The sequence below is a fragment of the Dromaius novaehollandiae genome, chromosome 18 (assembly GCF_036370855.1).
Source record: "Dromaius novaehollandiae isolate bDroNov1 chromosome 18, bDroNov1.hap1, whole genome shotgun sequence".
NCBI classification, from domain to species: Eukaryota; Metazoa; Chordata; class Aves; order Casuariiformes; family Dromaiidae; genus Dromaius; species Dromaius novaehollandiae.
In genome coordinates, this window is record NC_088115.1 from 3,808,012 (window position 1) to 3,826,800 (window position 18,789).

The following is an 18,789-nucleotide window of genomic DNA, read 5'->3' on the forward strand; positions in this document are numbered from 1 at the left end:
TATATCTGGGATGTCTTTTGCCTGTGCCTTGTTACTGTATTTGGCAAGTCTACATACTCTGCTTAAAAAAGTGACTCTGGGAAGAGAGAGCCCAGAAAAAAACTAGTTTGGATGAAATATTTAGACTCGAATAGAAACCTTATATAGTTCTGTGAGCTGCTTTTCTATGTCTTCGAATTAGCAGAGCTGTGATAGCTTTCCAAAGGAGGAGGGAAGGCATTTCAGTGTCGCCTATGTAGCCTGGACCATGGCATATGTAACTTGTGTTTCTTGATCGCCTTTCACAAACCACTTCCATGCAGACTGCGGACCTTCAGTTGAAACCCACTGTTCATAGAGCTGTGTCTTATATCTTTAGCTGTAGACTTTTGGGGGGTTTTGTAACCATTTTATTAAATTCCACAGCAGAGAGGCAGCTTTCCCTTGTGGTCTGTGAAATTAGTAAGAAAAAAAAAGTATTGTTACAAAACTGATAGCTTTCTGTTAAGTTCTCTACAGATAGGAAAGAGGATAGTTGGATAGTTACTTGGCTTGATTTGCTTTATTGCCAAGCTATTTTGAAAAGTAAAAGCAGTGGCACAAAATGAAGCTACAATATTGCACTCATCAAGGTGCCTTTGATATCATCTGTCAACATTTAAAGCTTTTCAGAATACAAGAAATCAGGCTGTTCTTGGCACTGAGCATTGCATGGTGGAGTGAAGCACCAGGAGAATGTTGTCTTGCTGCAGTTTAGTTGGAATCACGAACCCCCTGCAGGTATTTCTTGCTCTTTTTTCCAGACATCTGAACAATAGGAAAAAGTTGTTTAAATTTTTATTGTAAAGGGGAAACTTGTAAACCATCTGCTATAGATTCAGTAGATTCCCTCAATGTGCCATATGTAAAAACGTGACTCGAAACTCTTAATGATAATCCACTCTCAAATGTTTTAAAGGAGTAGATCTTGTAGAACGATTTTATTAATATTAGGAGGTTAGGTAAGTCTGGTATACCCATCCTAGGATAGTTGGGTAATGTTACCATGCTCTTTGTCTGAGGCACGCGTGTAACTGTTTTACACCCTTGTCTACACTTAGGCTTTTTATTGGTTGTATTACAGCATTCCCAGATTGGATACCTAATTTTTTTTTTTACTGTTTGTGAACTTGAGGGATGTGGGCTAAAAAGGACTGAAGATTTTTCTTTTGCCAAATACGGCAGGACTACAGCAAATTATTTTTTCACAGGTTTTAGGAACTTCAGCAAAACAGATTCATTTTATATTCCCCAAATTAAAAGGTGTTTTGGGTAAGTAGATAACGTGTAGGCAAGTAGGTAACCTTTCTGCAGCTGAAAGGAGGAGAGCTGCTCTGTGTAGGTGCCACTGTGTCTTGTAAGGGGAAAACCAGTGCTGAGGGGACTGAGAGTGATGTTACAGGGGGCCGCCTAGTTACCTACCCCTTTTACACCACCCTAGCTAAGGCTAGGAGCTCAGGATCCCCCTGTGGTCGGTAGAAATAAGGGCCTTGAATCTCGGTCAGGCATTCGATAAGCTCCTGCCTCCTCCTGCTCTGAACTGCCATGTGGAGACCCGTGTCTCCCGGTGGGCTTTAGATCTCCTCCTGAGCTCAAGCACTTGTGTTCAGCAGCAGAAATCCTTCCCCAAGAGTTCCCGAGTAACAGCTTTATTCCACCGCAGGAATTTGTCTAAGCCATCTTCAGTATCGGATTTTATCTGCAGTGCTGCTCAAAGCAGCTGCACGGTGTCCGGAGGACCTGGCCTCATGTATTTTAGGACATATAGTAACTTAAACCAGATAGTGACCTTGTGCAATTCCTGTCTTCAGCAAAGAGACTGTTATTTGAAGTTTTGTTTGTTTTCTAAATTATACATTGCATTTATGGCATGCTGGCCTGCTGACAAATATGATTTAATGCAAAGCAATCTCTTTGAGAAAATGGCTTTGCAAAGTGATTCAGAGTGTATTTTGGTAGTCATAAAGGTGGTGTTATTTTCTTTTCAACTCTAATAGTTTTTCCTAAAATATATTGGAATAAAATAGTTTGAGTAGTGGAAAGTATGTACCTCTGCATCCGACGTCATTAAAAACCTGTTAAAATCCTGCATGGGTAGGCAACTGATTTTGGGGTGATCCAAGTCCAAATGTTGGAAGTTTGAATTGTGTGTGTATAAGCTAAGATTTCCCTTGTTATTCCAGGGAAACACAATCTATAGAGACGAATGATGCTTTTGTACCTTCTTTGCATGAGTCTGCATGGCGAGGGCAGTTTAAGCCCAAACTGAGAGACACGCTGTTGCGTTGCTGCTGCTTCAGTCCCCACCGGCCGGGGGTACCTGGGGCACCAGCTCAGCTACGTTGTCCCTTACGTGGAGGGAGCTGAATGACGGCTCCAGCCATTCCCTCTCCTGTTCTCATGTGCAGGATGAGCTGATCCAGTGAAACAGTTAATGATCCGGGCAGAAAAGATCCAGGAGAAAATACAAAAGATTATTTTTTGGCCAGATCAGGTCTTTCTGTGGCTGCGGTTACTTGCGTCAGCACACAAGGGAAGGGGAGGAGGTGTTTACCTGATCCGGGCGCTCCCACCTATGAAATGCCTTGCAGCAGTTGGCATCTCAAGATGAAGAGGAAGAGCGCAAAGATAACAAAGTCCACGTCCAAAGCAAGAGGCTGGCAAGCCGTTTGGTGCGACGGGTCCTGCAATGTTGGAAGCTGCTCCCTGTTGTTCAGGTAGCCCCAGTGTGTGGATGGTCAAGCCACAGTAACGTGTCCCTCCTTAAAGTGGGCACTGGAGGATGACTTGAAGCGTGGAACGTTTGCTTGTGGACACGTTAGCTGTATACTGAACATAAGGGGCTTAGTGGTAAATATTTAATATTATGAGAAGTCTTTGGCTGCTGGCCAGACAATGGAATTTCTTCCCAGGAAAGTTCCTGTGATTTCTCCGAGGTGGTTCACATCAGGTAAGAGTCTCTCTGCCCCGCTGGATTTGCATTTCACCGGGAGCTGTGGCTGACCTCTCTGAAGCCAGAGAAATATGCTGCTTAGGTGGCTCGTGGTGCCAGCCATTTTCAAGATTGAACAGTTTAAAAAACGAGGGTCTAGTTTTCAGCTGTTACTTTTGTTATGACATCTTCTTAACACCATGTGGGAAGAGCCGGGCTCCCCAGTGTTTCCCTGGCTCCATGGAGCCTGTCTCCTGCTAACCAAAGCAGGAGCTTCATGTGGTTTCCCCCATTTCACATCCCAGATGTCTCCTGCTTTGAGAGCAGCAAGATGAAAGCGGCTTCGTTTCTGGGAGCTTTGTGCTGGCAGCATTCGTTCTCAGAGGGAAGTGAGAAAAATTTTGCACGTTGAGGTACATAGTTCCATGCAAACGCCTCATTATTTCTTCCAAAGTTATCCATACAGCTAAAGACCAAATGTAGTCCTTAATTATCTTTTCCTGCTTCATTAATGCCCTGCTTATTGCAACGTGGACAGACACACACCCTTGTTATTTTTCCCTGGGCGCCTCAGTGTCCTGTCTTCAGGAGTTACCGGCTTTGGCTTTCAGGACACGTCCATCGCTCTTGCGTCAGCATCTATCCATCACCGTCGCGGCAGGCCCCAGAGATGGAGTGGTGGTAATGAGGACGTTGTGGTGGTGGTGTGTCACTTTGACAGTCCTAAGTGTTGACATACTCATGCACTTCTCCAACTCTGTGTGCTGGCACTTCTGCTGTCACCAAAGGATATGGTTTGGCCAAAGCGGTGATGCATCAGGCTGCAAGAGTTTAATGCCTGTACTTGTTTTGGTGGTCTGTCCAGCAGATGTGTTTTGGGTCAGGCTACCTGAGTACTTTGTATTGACCTTTGGAAGTAGTTGGGACGTGTTTGGGGTTTTGTTTTGTTTCAGAGCTGCGTGGCTGGTGCAGTCGCTGTGTAACGAGCAATCCAGGTGGAGAGTGAACCAAGACCCTGGCGTGCCGTGGGGTCCTGGGGCTGTTCCTGGGTTAGGCGTACTTCGTATTGAAGCTCAATGAAAAACGTAAAAAAATGTCTTAGATTTTGGGGCAGCAGATGTTGCTGAGAATCCTTAGAAAGTCCTATGGTTATAAGCAGTCAGGGGAAAAGCAAAACGTCCTCTCTTGGACGTGTAAAAGCTGAGCCTGCGCTGCACATCATTAATCTTACGGGGCAGGTAAAGGGTTAATTGAAGACTGAATTTTTGCATTCTCAAACCTGCAGATATCTTTCTGAAGTGACAGATCTCAACCTTTTCTAAGTAATAACCTCCTCCCCTCTTCACTGCACACACAGCAATGCGATTCCAAACACTGGCTAATATGAAGAATGTGGTTTTAGTGAGAGCTTTTAAACAAAAAAAAAAACAAAAAACCCAACTCACAGCAGCTGCTTTACCTACGAGGTCTTTCACCAGTTTTCTGGGACGTGACAGTTTTGGATTTAGCTACCCTTCTCTATCAGTAAGTAACATTGTTCAGGCTTGCATCAATCTCATTTTTTTAATTGGAGTCTTCTTTGAAATGGAAAATATTAAAGCAGATCTATAGCTAGCCTGAGAACTGCAGAGCCAGAGGGTTTTCAGAGACTGCCTTTAAAAAAGAAAAAGAAAAAAGCCATTTCTAATCCTTAAAGTATTTGCCTTGCTTTATTTTCATATCTTGAAGACAAACAGGTGCTGTGTGCCCTTTATGATTCTCAAATATACAATCTCCAAGCCAGCAATCTCTAAAGCCTTCCCTTGTTTGTACAATTAGGGTGGGATTTTCAGAATCACTCAGTATTGGTCTGTCCGTGCTCTCATTGAAGTCAAACTGCCATTGACTTTGGTGAGAACAGTGTTGGATCAGTCCGTGAGTGCTTTTGAAAATCCTTCCCTTCGCTTTTTTTTTTTAATCACATGTGTACAATTGAATAAAAAGACCTTTGTGATGTACTCTAATTTTTCTTTGTTGTTTTCATGTAAAAGTGATTGAAAGGAAACCAGAAGAAAAACTGTAATAATAATCTTGACTTTGATCTTATTTACCATAAATTATATGCTTTTTTTGTTTTCCTTTTATGTGATTACATACTACTTTATCACAATATAAGATAAATCATTAAAACACGAAGAGTAGAAATAAGTAGATCATAGGGAGGGGAAGACAGCTCGCCAAGGAAGGAACGGGTATCTTTGTAGCCTGATGTGTTTCCAGTTTTCGCTACAGCAAATTTGCTTTGAATACATGAGAAAATCGAGAAACTTTGTGAAAGGGCTAGTACTCAAGTTTGATCGGCTGAGAGGCCCTGTAGGCCAGCTGCCAGGAACGGTTTTCCGGATGGAGGGTGCAGGTCATTGGCCACATATCCAAACTCTGCTCTACCAACCTGCCGCTGCAGTCTCCACTTGGGCCAGGGTGTTTCGATAAAATTTCTGGTTAGCTGTTTGCTCTTGGCCAACACCAGCAAAACCAAACAGCATCAGAGCTTCCTATGGCACAGGGGAAATGACCAAGCCCCAAAAGCAGCTAATTCAAGAAGAGCAAGCGTATGCAAGACTTGCCCGGTGTGTCCCAGTTTCACCCATAGCTTCTGACATTCGGTGAAACACTGAGGTTGGGAGTCGTTATACAGGTAGTGATTTATGTTGTGTTAAAAATGTTTGCTTGGGTCTGTAGTGAGAGATTTTAGCTGAGGAGAGGCTTTGGCTGCCACTGGTACCCAGCCCTGTAGCTTGGCTCTCACCTGGCTCTTGTCTCCAGCTTCTGAGTTTGATGCAGGGCCCTGAGGCTTTGGAGAGAAAGAAGTGCATCCAGAGGACAGTTCTGCTCGCTTCAACGCTTCAGGGCTGTTCAGATGTTATTTCTCAGTGTTAAATATACAGGGAGCCAAGGGCAAAACCAGGCCTCGCTTCGGCGCCGTAGCTAAGTCTCTAGAGTTGAGTGGGATGACTCTAAGCCCACCTGCTTGCACGGAGACTTGATCTGCTCCTTTTTAATTGCAATTTAGCTGTAACCAGTTTGCAGGCTGTAAACCCTGCAGATCTGGGTTGCAACACGGGAGCATGTAATTTTGACTCCCGAGGATCAGGCTGAACTTTTTGTGCCTTAAATAGCAGCTTGGGTTGTTGGCCATGGCGATACCTCCTCCAGGGAGGCCACTGCTGACGAGTGCTCTGAGCTCTGCTCGCCCACGGGAGTTGTTTTTGCAATGAGAAGATCTCCAAGTCGCCCCGAATTAAATTGTCTTTTAATAGCAGGGGTTATGTTCTGCCTTTAGACTGATGGGATTATCAGTTCTGATGTAAATATGTGTTTAGCATTAGAGTAAAATGTTATGTCAATACGTGGAAAACCAGTTGCCTATTTCAGCCTGCTGCTGTTTCCACCATGTGTTGCAGATTAGAGCTGGCCCTGGACGGGGTCCAGGCTGGTGTTTGTTACCTTCTACATCCAAAGCGGGATATGAGGAAAGTTTACTAGCGTAAGTGCGGGTGATCTCTCCGATAAACTGTGTGACATGTTGTTCCTCCGCACGTGCTCTGTTTGTGTTTCTGCGTTAGCAGGAGTAAAGGTATTGCACTGTTGCAATTTTGGAGTTAAAATCGCTCCCGCAGAAACGATGACCGAAGGCAAACGCGGCCCGTGTTCAAGGTTTTCCATCCACTCATGCTGGCCTCATTGCCTGCAAATAGGCCACTTCATTTGAAAATTTAACAGCAAGTCCTCCGTGACGATACAGCCAGAATGAGAGGGCGTCCCGTGCTGCCGGTAGAGGGTAAATGCGAGTCCCTGAATTTCCCGTGTAAACGCCTTCTGTGTTTGCTGCACACAGTGGTTTTTTTTGAGGGATGCATCACTTCTTCCGTTCTCTGTCTCCCCTTTTCTCCCCAAAATTGGCATGACAAAACAGTTGATGGGCAAACCTGTCAGCAGTTTAGTTCCAAAAGCCTTATGTTGTTTCCGTGGTTATTTTATACAGGAATACATTGCCTAAGCTCTGTTCCTCTAAGCCGTCCTACATCCGTACCCTCTCGGACAAGAACACATACTACAGAGTATACTCAATTTTATAGGTGCAGCTCTGAAAAAAAGAGGGGAAGGACGTGATTGTGAGTAACTGTAAGCAGTAATGGGACAGTTAATCTAAGAATGGTTAGATGTTTAGGGTGTAATTACTGTATGTTAACTAGATGAGAGCTATGCAAAGAGTCTGATCAGGCTGCCAGAGGCATAAACCACAAAGTACTAGCTGACCTGATTTATTTTTTTCCCTGACGTCGTGTTTTAAATGTCAATTCATAGCGATTACACTTCAGGTTAGGGGCTTGTGAAAGCCCAGTTTTGACGCTCAGGGCTTTGAGATGCTGTAGATTTAATCCTCTGTCTGTCTTTTTGATGGCTAGCTTCCCAAATGCCTAGGGAAGATAATATTCTGCCTCGTCCAGCTGAACCGATGCCTTCAGACTTCCTGAGGAAAAAGCCTCTTGAGAGCTGCTAAAATATTTATTTATCCAGGATTCATCTTACTGAATTTACTGTTTGCTAAAACAGGCAGTACTGTGCTGGCCTGGCACGAGATAGTGTGTTTGAGTTCACTCTTTCGTTCCTACGGAATGATATTTGAGATGCACATTTTTTTCTTTTTCTTTCTAGAATATCAGGGGAAAATAATTTCAAGTGGAGAGGGAATTTTGCTGAACATCTGGGAACAAAATGTGAAAAGTTTGATAAATGGCATCTTGCTGACATGTAATTGCGACTAGCTCAGTGAAAGAATCCGGGGCATTGCGAATAAAAGGGTTTTTCTTAACTGTAGTTCAATCAGATATGTAATTTGGTTGCATACAGTTGACAGTAATAGATTATTCAGATTGTTGTTTGGGTTTAAAAAAAGGCAAAGAAGTTCAGATTTCAGTCATACAGTAATCTTAATTTTGTTAGCAACCCCATCCGTATAACACAGAGGCTGACATTGTTTGGCTGCCTAACTTGGCGGCAAAGTTTCCTGTTCAAAATACACATTATATTCCAGGATTAACAACGGTATAGTAAATATATGCAAATATTTCATACAACGATTATAGCATTGCCAGATTATACCAATAATTCAATTGCATAAGTGTCAATTCTTTCAAAAGTGCTGTGTCCAACTGCACTTCAGTCATTTTATATTTGAGATGCAGAGAATTTAAAACCTATGCACTATTTTGATTGTATCCACTGGAAGCAAGCTCACATCAGTGAGATTTTTACAAACATAAATAAAGGCAAAATTGGGTCTTTAAAAGAAAAAAGAAGAAGAACGTAGCCAAAACATTTTCAGAAGAAAAAGACCAGCTCTGTAGAATTTTCCCTCGGCTCGCTCTACCACTCTGATGTCACATGAAATTTTTTCTTCGTTTAACATAATTGTCTCTGAAATGTAACAGTGAAACAAACCATTAGCAAAACGCTGAGCTGTCATAAGCGATCACGGGCGTCCGGCCCAAACGGAGCCCACGCTCTTCTCCGAGCGTAGGCACTCGCCGAGATGTCCTATGGAGGCTCTTTGCAAAACGCCCGACGCTCGAGTGCCGGCTTTCCAAGTGGGCAGGAGCTGGACATAGGTACGAAATTCCTGCAGCTTCTTGCAGCAGGTTTACCAAGAAGAAGACATCTAACCACTGCGTAGCCCCCAGTCCAGTCCTGAGCCCAGACGGAGGCAAGAAATCGTAGCAAATTGTACATGAACCGGTAATGAGCAACTGCAGTGATGATTTGAATTCCCACGCGTCTGCGTTTCTTAACTTTTGAGCATTTAACTTTGCAGCCTGTAAAGCAACCGGGCACAGCACGGAAACCCCTGCGTGCCGGGCCCTGCTAGTTTGCAGAGGTGTCGTAGACAAACTCGGGACTCCGACGTTCAGCTGCGGGAAAGGAGAGCCAGGCGTTGCCTGCTGATTCGTGTTGGCCAGCCACCGGAGGGGGACGAGCCATCCCCTTTCCCGGGGGTTTGGCAAGTGCTGGCCGGCGGCGAAGGAGCGCAGCTCTGGGGGTCCTGGCTTCGGCGGGGAGCGACACTCGACTCGTTGCAGCTTCGCCCCTCCAGCACCACTGCCCCTTGCATCTTGTCCACTCTTTTCCCTGCCACCTGCCTAAGTCTTATTCCTTTACCAGATTTGGACAGTTTCTCAAGCGTGGCAAGACATGAAGGTGATTCCTGCTGCCAAATTTGTTGCCTTTGGAGCATATCGTTAGCAAGTTTTGCTTAAACAGAGAAAATTTAGCGTGCGTGCTCGAGCGCATGCACATGCATGCATTCCTGCTCTTAAACATGCAGGATTTTCTTGCAAACACATTCTTGGGAATGGATAAAACCATCAGGAGCTAGTAACTAAAGGTAGCTAGTGTGGTTGAAAACGTCACCACGAATGGCGGATGCTGTGGGCTGTGTCAGGCAGGATGATCGTGGGTGGCTCATCCCTGCTGTGCCTGCAGTACTTCGGAGCAACAGCAGAGGTTCCCAAATTGTTTTACGCTAATTACTTCCAAGTGAGAGATAGCAGAGGTGGTTTCTGTGATCTCCCTATGCCTGTAAAAACCTTCCTTCCCTAGATGTGCAAGGCAGAAACCTTTGTATAGGCGTTACTGTCAGTCAACTGGGTAGTTAAAGCTCATCAGCTTGTTAACATTAGTCTTCTGCCTTGCAGAGCATCGTCTCCAGGTCGTTCACCCTCTTCTGCTCATGGCATCTGCTGCAGGAAGCCAGCCTGTCCCCGCTTGTGTCTCGGGATGTAGGAGCTAGGGCTACGGCCAGGTGACGCAGGAGGCGGTGGGTGTTGGAGTGGGATGTTAGTTGGTGGTAGATGTGGAGGAGCTGTGGCTGAGTTCTGGCTTGGGGGAGAAGGGGACAAGAGGGATATCTACACTGTGGTTAAAGTTGTTAAAGAGAAGCTGTAAACGTTAGGATGGTTTTGAATTAGCTCAGGTGTATTTAGGTGGCCTCCAGCCGCCCCTTGGATGCATTAATGGGATGCTTTACATCTCTCTCTACACCCAAAAAAGTTATACAGGTGAAGGCTAATTTGTCCCAACAATCTTTTCTGGTTTATCATATACTGCTTCTGCTCCTGATGTCCCTATTCTCTGACTTTTCAGCTCTATGTTCTGTGTTTGGAAACGTCTGTCTCTGCTCGTCTCCTCAAAGAACTTTTTGGATCCTTTCCCCAAGTCTTTCTTCAAGCAGTTCATCTTTTCCCCTCCTCCTCTTTGCTTGATCTGACTTGCATCATTGTGGCTGTTGGCTCTTTGGGAAGGTTGTGCAGCCCAGTAGCGTTTGTGTAGCTCTGAACTCAACCAAGTTTTATTCCTCTGGTGCTGCTTGTACAGAAATGCTTGCGTTTAGATTTACTGCGGTTCCGTTATTTATTCATGGCAATAATTTTTGTGCGGCTGAAAAGATAAATGTATGAAATGCTTGGAATTTTGCAATGCATAAATTAAAAACAAAATCTGTGGATATTTGGCTTTTGCATGGATTTCAGCAATTCTTTTCACTTTGCAATGGGCATGGCAGCCCCATGAGGTAGCAAGGCCAGTAATGTGGCACTGTCTAAATCAGGATGTTTGTTAAATTTGTCTTCCATCGTGTAAAAGGATACATTAGCTTGCTGAAATCATACAGGTTTTATCATATAGCCACCTTACAAATCTATCTGCATTTCAACAATACTCAAGATATTATCAGTTTGATTGTTTGGAATTATGATTTGTTATGCTAATTTTCCTACATATTCACTATAATTCGGATCCTACCCCAAAACCTCAGACATAGCTTCGATAGGAAACATTCTTTCTGTAAATACATAATGCTCTTTCTAGATGCTTTTTATTATTTTTATTATTATTTTGCATATGTAAAGCTAAATGGTTTTACTGTTTTCTGTATGGAAAACTGCATTCAGCTTTTCCAGGAACGTTCTTCAAAAAAAGAAGATAATTCAAAAGCCTAAAGGAATGCATAGCATGATGATAGTGCTGCCTAAATTTTCCCATAGGCGGTGTTTAAAGTCAAATTGGGTTGTGACATTAAATAACACCATATGGTGTGTTCATTGCCTGCTGTTAGAGCTAGATGCTCAGAGCGGTTTCAGTAGCATTTTACAAGAGTTGATTGATTTTGGGGTGGGTTATGGGCTCTCAGAAGTTAGATGATCTTGAAAAAATTTATAGCATTCGTCTTTTGGATACCAGAAGCACAACATTCGTGAGTTCTGTTTGTATTAATATAAAACTGGGGGCAGAGCTCTATGTACGTATATATGTACATACATACACGTAATCGCATATGTATAAAAGCTGTGTCAAACATGTCAAGAGCAGAATGTGGAATCAAGCGCTACTTCACTTGCCTAACTTTGGGGGACTCAGACAAACTATTTTGGTGCTCCAGGTGATTTCCTTTCTAAGGGGATGCCAAAAGTATTAACGGAGACTCTCAAAGCTCAATAAAAGGAATTTGCCATGTTAGTGGTGTTTCTGAGCCTTCAGAAATAGAGAAGAAAAGCGCCTGCAGATGCAGACAGTACCTGGCACGCGTGGCATCGTTTCCACCTTTCATTTTGATTCTTCCTTTTCTTTTCTTGCAGTTCTTCGAGGTTCCCTTTGACTCCAATATGAACAGGACGAAAAACAGACCACTGGTGCGAGGACAGATCAGGTAAGGCTCTGCACACCTGCTCCAGCTAATGAGAAATGGGTCTTAATGCTCCTCTTACGGGTCTCCAGGCTTCCCTCTCTCTCTCTTTCTTCTTCAGATGAGGCAAAAGAGCAATTTGTAGGAAAAAAGGCTCTGAAAGAAATGCATCTCTGTGATATTACTTGATGTTTATGACCATTGTGTGAGAAGTTTGCGTTATCAGTTGTGCTCTAAAATACTGAATTCTTTGGGAGAGCAAAAGCACTACCCGTGCCATGCATTTCTGCACGGTGCGCGCAGGGAGGTTATATTCCACCCAACTTCTGCATTAGTTTGTAACAGTAAAGCTTCAACATTTCACATCTTAGAATGAATTCAAGATCATATAGTAAATCTTTTCACTAGTCTCATTTATCTATTGGATCGCATGTATTCATTTTAATATCCTGAGAAAAGTAGTTGGAACTCATTTCCTTTACAGTTTTATAAAACAGAGGTGCTGTTAAAAATCACCTAAACAGAAAATGATTCTTCTCTTTTGGCTGTTTTGTAAGGCACCGTGTTGTCTTTGCCTTTTCTACATGTTTATTCTAAAGCTGGAATAAAAACTGAAAACAGTGGCATCTTAAGAACATAATTTTAAAATTTATCATCATTTAGCTTCTCATCATCCCATATGTAAATCCAAGAGACCGCCCAGGATTAACATAAGGTTTCTCTTATTAAAAAAAAAAAAAAAAAAAAAAAACAGTCACTCTGATTTCTGGATTATGTATAGGTTCAGTTTCTCAAAGGCTTGTTTCCAGCTAAGAAAACAAAATGAAAAAGAACATCAACAAAAACTAGAACTTATTTGCAAACTAAAACTGAAGGCCCAATTCATAAATGATTCAACAAACAATTTTAGTATTGCATTTCCATGATTTGTGCCAAGGATTATTAATAACAAAATTATGTTTTCCCTTAGGCTTCTGTGAACAGTTGGTCCTATTTATTTCTGTGTTTTATCCATCACCTTTGGAGGACTGGAAAAAAATGTGATGGATGAAATTACAAGAAAATTGAGACAAAATAGTAAAGCGAACCCCGGGGGTAAATTCGGTCTCATTGTAAATAGAGCGCTTCAATAAACTTGTTCCGATTTGTTCTCTGAGATGGTGCTAATTACAGATTCCTGAGTTCGGTTAATTTTACTTAAAAACATATTTTAGGGAACCACTGTAGTGCGGACATCTGTTGGGCATCCAGTGAGTCTCTCTTAATTGTGCAGTTCAGGGCAGCTGCACTTCTGCTCTCCCATTTGGTCCTTTAGCACTGGAAGAAGGAACCCTGGTTTCCTCCGTTCCAGCTTTTTAGGAAGAAAGGTATTGGGGGAAGATGCTTTTTATTATTATTATTATTGTCTGGTAGCATTGCTTGCGCTGTTTCTAGAGTCGAAATATAGCTCGGAAACTTTTTGACAACTTTTGATTTAGAGAGAGCAATCTTTTTAATAAGTTTCCAGCATCCTGAAATGAACTTCTCTGTCATCTGAACGCACCGCAGATTGGCAAAACCATATTTAACGTATTTTCTTGCTTTTTCTTCCCCCTTTCATATTTGCTTTCACCGCGAAATGGTAATTTGGGGAACCTCGGGTAATCGCTCATCAATCTATCTACCTGACTGTCAACAGCTAATTTAGAGTTCTTTAAAGTGTCACTTACCTTGAATAATGCTGGCCTAATTCCCCGTAGGCTTTTGAACACGCAGATCTTGGCTGGGGTTATTTCTTCTGCGGTGTGCCAGAGGAGAATGATCCAGTGCAAGTGATCTAACCTTGTTATATTTTGCTGCATGTTCCCCGGTGTTTTTTGAACCCTTTTGTTCCTTGCTGATGAAATAAAACCCTTAAGTGGGTATGCTGGAAACTAGTCAAAAATGGACTAGTCAGAGAAGGATAAATGATATGTCAGAGGCTGGTGTCTTAGCTCAGGGAAAGCATCCAGAAAACTTTGGGTACGTACAGAGTTCTTACCCAAAATTTGTTTGACATTTGAGGTTTTAAATTTTCTCTTCTCTAGCAGCTTCATATAATGAAATTTCTGATGCTTTTTTAATTCTGTGCATTGTAACACCTGTAGTATGGGGTACGAAACAGGCATCATTTAAGATCCACCTTCATTTCCATTTTTCATAAACATGTTATTTCCTTTATTTTTCCTTTCTCCTCCTCTTTTTTTTTTTTTTTGGCATAAGTCTTTCATTACAGGAAGTATAGGGGTGTCACAGTGTAGGAGGCAGGGTCATACCAGGTTTTGTAGGATTCAGTTCGGAGCTTCAGATTCCCTTTGCAGCGTGAAACGCCGTAATCTTGGCTCCCTGCACCTCCTTGGAAAGATTTTTGGTGGTGGCTGCCAGATAAGATGGTGGCTTTCTTGTGACCTTCTGCCTGCCGAGCAACTGCCCTGCAACCAGCGACTTTTTCAGAGGTTGTTGCATATTCAAGACAGTTTTTTGATGCTTCGAACTTGGGCTAGAGTCAACGTGCTACCCCTCAGTGAGGAGCCGTGGTGGTGCGGAGCCGGTCAGTGCCTGCGTGAGCCTGCGCCTTCGTTTTGGGTAGTCTCAGGCACGGAATTGCCTCATTAGGAACCGTCACGCTGTAGTCGTGAAATCGTTCCCACATGTTTCAACCTGAGGCCTCTGCTCGGAGTTTCAGCGCCAAGTTCGGCTGAAGAGAAGCGGTCTGTTTTAACTGGCCTTGGTTTTAACGTTTCTCCCCATCCTTTGTCTGAAGCCTTTGCTTGGAGGAAACGAGACAAAACCCATGTTGGCAGCGCTTCTGTGTTCATTTTACCTATGCGTTGTTCATGTGGTTCCAACATTCCCAAAACTGGGCCTTTCTGACAGATTTCTGAGAACTTGGCCATTTCCTTTGGCTTCAGAGAGGAACTCAATATCTGAGAGAGGGAAACGCTGCCAGCCAGGGCTTGCGCTGCAAAGCGTGCAGGTGGTCTTGGTATCCGAGGCTTGATCGACAGTAGAGATTATTGCTATTTTACCCGTCACGCTTGACGTGTTGAAATTAGGCGACTTTAGCCTGGCCGGTACCCCAGATAGCGCCGTACGGCTCACGAGCCAGTTCTGCAAAGATCTCTAGAAGGATGGGATTTGGAAAAACAATCATCTTCCTTCCTTTTTGGAGTCCTCTCCATATCGGATCAATTTTCTTGTCTGAAATAGCTGTCTGCAGGCTCAGTATGCCCCTGCGTAAAATCCTTTGGTCCGGCCCTGACACCAGACAAACCATACATGCAATGACACAGAAGGACTCTGCAGAGCTACTGTATGTAGGAAAAGAGTACACGCCCCTTTTTCGCTAGCCCCAAACCTACTGCCAGCCGTGCTCTGACACTGTCGCTAGACCTGTGACAAATAGCACCTGATAGCTCATTGACTGCTTGCTTTACAATGTCCTATTTAATTTGTAGAGCTCGGGGAAAAAATATTTCCCTTTGAGCAATGAGACGTAACCGTCCTTATTCTCTATTCAGAGAGTAATCAGAGACATCCTGTTGCAAAAATAACAAGAGGGGAACCAAACGCAGCATGCCACTAAACACCATCCATCATCGCCGCCTGCCCCCACGTCCTCCCCCCTCCCCTGACCCCTCAAGTCTTGTTTGGAAATACAAACAACTTAAAATGCTTTTCATGCTTTGGTCGCAGTGTTCGACTCGTTTGCGTTTTGCATTTTAGCAGCAGCGGATGCTGGTTTGCCTGCCATGAATTGGGTTTTGTCATTGACGAGCAAAATTTGGATGCCCTCGCGCAACATTTGAGTCGACCGAAATGGCAGCAGCCTTTCCTAGTTTCCTGTTGTGTATGATTTATCCCTTGCTTTCTAAAGTAATGGATTTAATTTTCCTGGAGATTAATTTTAATAAATCTTGAGTATTAGCAGCAGCAGCTGAGTTAGTTTAGCCTGTTGGATGACAAGTGTCCTGATCCATTATGTTGTTGAAAGCGACAGTTTTGACCGCCCTTCTACACAGAACTGCATACACTCTTGTTAAAAAGCGGCTGTTTTTATGAACTCGCAGTGCTGCTGGATTTGCTATGTTAAGCACTCATAAAAACTCAATAGTTGTACGGGAATAACTTTTCATCAGAAAAAAAAAAAGATGAGGGTGGTTTCCATCTCGGTCATCAAACAGCGTTTTCTAAATAACTGACTCGTTGGCGACTGTGCAGACACCTTCCAGTTGTGGTCCCACAGGATTTTGTGACTTGCCACTAGTGTCTGCCTCAGGTCTTACTGCCAGTGGCTTTGGGCACACTCGCCCTCGGTTTGCCACAGGTTTAGCCCCAGGTCCGCACACAGGGTCGGGAAGCATTGCACGTGTGGTGTCAGAAGATAGTTGGGGTTGGAAGCGACCTCAGGAGATCCCTAGTGCAACCTCCTGCTCAAAGCAGGGGCAGCTGTGAGATCATCAGGGCTTTATCCAGTCTGGCCTTAAAAACCTCCAGTATGTGCAAAACGTGCTATGGAATATAACTGCATTCTCATTATGCAGGATATTTGCGCTCTCAAGCTTGCTTTTCCGTGTGCATTTAAGAAGTTTAAGTGGTAACTTAACTTGGAAGGAGAAGTCACAACACTGCTGATGCCTTGGAGGTTTCCAGAGAAAGAAATCTTAAAGTTGTTTGGAAAATCTTTTCCCTGGAATCCTATTAATCTCCGCACTTAGCAAAGCCTGTGTTTCTGTGCTTCAAGTACGAACTTCCCAGTTTCGATGGCCACTCTAAGTTGTTATTGTGATTAATGAAAATCGTGTGATGCTTTTCCTACTTGTAGGCACGTATGAGTGAAGGGTTGACTTTGGTCAGGTTAAACTGTAAGCCAAACTCTCGAAGAATCAAACCAAAAAGAGCTTCTGAGCTAGTAATCTGTCTCACTGATTGGCTTATATTTATGAGCAATTGCAAATATATAACTTGGAGATTCATAAAGGCATAGAAAACTGCAACGTGCCGGGCTTTCCGTATTTATCTGAGCTCTCCAGACGCGGCTGCCGGTACTACCCTGCAGCTACCGCAAGCGTAGCAAAACTAGTCCTCACTGGAAAAGTGTGAGTGCATGAGAAAAAAATCTTCTCCTGTAATCGCTGTTGATAACTCGGCGTAATTAGCTTAATTCTTTGCTGGCTAGCACTAAAGTAAATCAGGAATGTGTCTACAGAAGTCGGCGGAGTTACCCTGATGTAAGTGAGGAAATCCATGTCCTGAGCTTCTGCTGGAACTTGCACTCAGCATTTAGCCAACCCGGTGTTTTAAGCCAGACGTTTAAAATCTCCCCAAGGGCTTCGGTACAACTTTGGTTCCCGTTTAAAGATCAGCCTCTGCTTAGCTGGCTGGTCTGGTCCCTTGGGTGGTCATTTCAGATAGGTTTCATTGTATTTAGGTTAAAGCAAATACAACAGAAACTCCATAAATCTACGGTTCTTCCCAAATAATCATTTTTAAGAGATCAGATGCTCGTTCCCTGCAGGGAAACATTCCAATATTTTGTTTAGAAAATACCTCATTTTAAAGGGACTGCCCTGAGATCTTGTGCATGATAAAAATGTTTCTTTTTGCAGTGGGAGGCTTTCCTCTTGTTTAAACAGGGCCCAATTCAAAGCAGACACCACCGCAGCAGCCTTTTCAAGCAACTTTTATCTTGCTTGCATGCAACCTTTATTATTTGAAAACAAGAAAATGCATTTTGTCGTTCCCCCCACACACCCTTCGGGCTTCCTTTTTTCCTCCCATGTTTTCCAGAAGCTGTAACTGCCTGTATTTGGTATACAAGAAATTAAAAAGGCAGCTTTTTATTTTTGACTTGTACAATTACTTGTAAAAATGTAGTCCTTGGCGGTTTGAACAGCAGGGTTTTTTGTTTTTGTTTTTTTTCTTTTTTCTTTTTCTGGCATGGCCACGTCACAGAGAGGTGGGGGGAGAAACCTTGAGGCTAAAACACAGTTTAATGAGAATAAAACCCACATCAAAGGGCGGGCTAATGGAATGATATAATGCTTACTGTGTCACTTTCCCAAAGGGGATATGGATGACGGTACTTATATTTCAATTATCTATTCACTGTCTGCATAAGATGTTGATTAAATGGGCCCAAGGTATTAGAGTCCTTTTGTAGGATTCCCAGAAAAATGGTGATACCGCACATTGCCCTCAGATCAAAACATGTATTAGCGGGAAGTTATATAGCTCTAACTACATATATATTTTGTTTCTTAAGGCGGTGAAAGGGGTTGCTTTACGGACTCATAACGCTGCGTTCAGATTCGTTCGGCCAAGACCACGAAGTCGCTCGCTCTTCAGCTCGCCGGCTCCGTCCGCCGGCTCCTCCTGCCTCAAAGCCGTTCGGCAGCAGCTCGATAGAGACATTCCTCCGCGGCCGGCGCGCCGTTCGCTAAACAGAAATCCCGTGGAAACGCTTGACCCCTCGCGCCTTGCTGCTTCTCAGGGCAGCCGAGGGGCTTTTACCGCCAAATTATGTATCAGAGCCATTAATCGCCGGGGGGGCCCGCGGCGGGGTCGGAGCGCATTGTGCGCCACGTCGTGTCGGGGAGCATCCCAGATGCTCATGTATAAACCAGGAGTCACGGTGCGTTTGGTAAATCGCCGCTCCATCTGCTCGCGAGCAGCGCTGCCGAGCAGCGATACGGGCTCCTAATGGAGATGTCTTATCCGCTCGTGTCAGCTCCTCGCCGGGGGGAGAGCCCGGATGGCACGCGGGAGCCAAACTATTGTGTACTAATCCTTCGGGTTTTGTGTCCGATACGAACGGACCTTTTGGACATCACTTTTAATGATTTTTTTTAACTGATTTGGGATGAGTGGTTTTCTCCAAAGGTGGTTGCAAAAGTGAGCTTCCCCTCCGCGATGCTGCACAGCAGCGTTAAAATGAAGTTCAGAGCCCAGGATCCTGCCCCTGATTTATGCGCGGGGCTTTCCTTGTACCTCTTCTCTCCACCTCAGTCAAACATTTCAGGTTCTTGTTTGTAAATTCTGCCTTAGTGCAGTCCAAATCCCCGCGCTTTGCTCCCTGTGTTAGCGTTGAACCTCATCTGCT

At 43.8% G+C, this 18,789-nt stretch overlaps 1 protein-coding gene across 1 annotated transcript in view; it reads left to right on the plus strand.

The window, feature by feature from the left end:
• The window catches only part of LOC112995544 (protoheme IX farnesyltransferase, mitochondrial), a 103,319-nt gene that overhangs the window by 57,478 nt on the left and 27,052 nt on the right, over positions 1–18,789 (plus strand). The window contains exon 5 of the mRNA XM_026120580.2: positions 11,623–11,693. Coding sequence (XP_025976365.2) covers positions 11,623–11,693 — 71 coding nt within the window. The remainder of the gene's footprint in view (positions 1–11,622; positions 11,694–18,789) is intronic.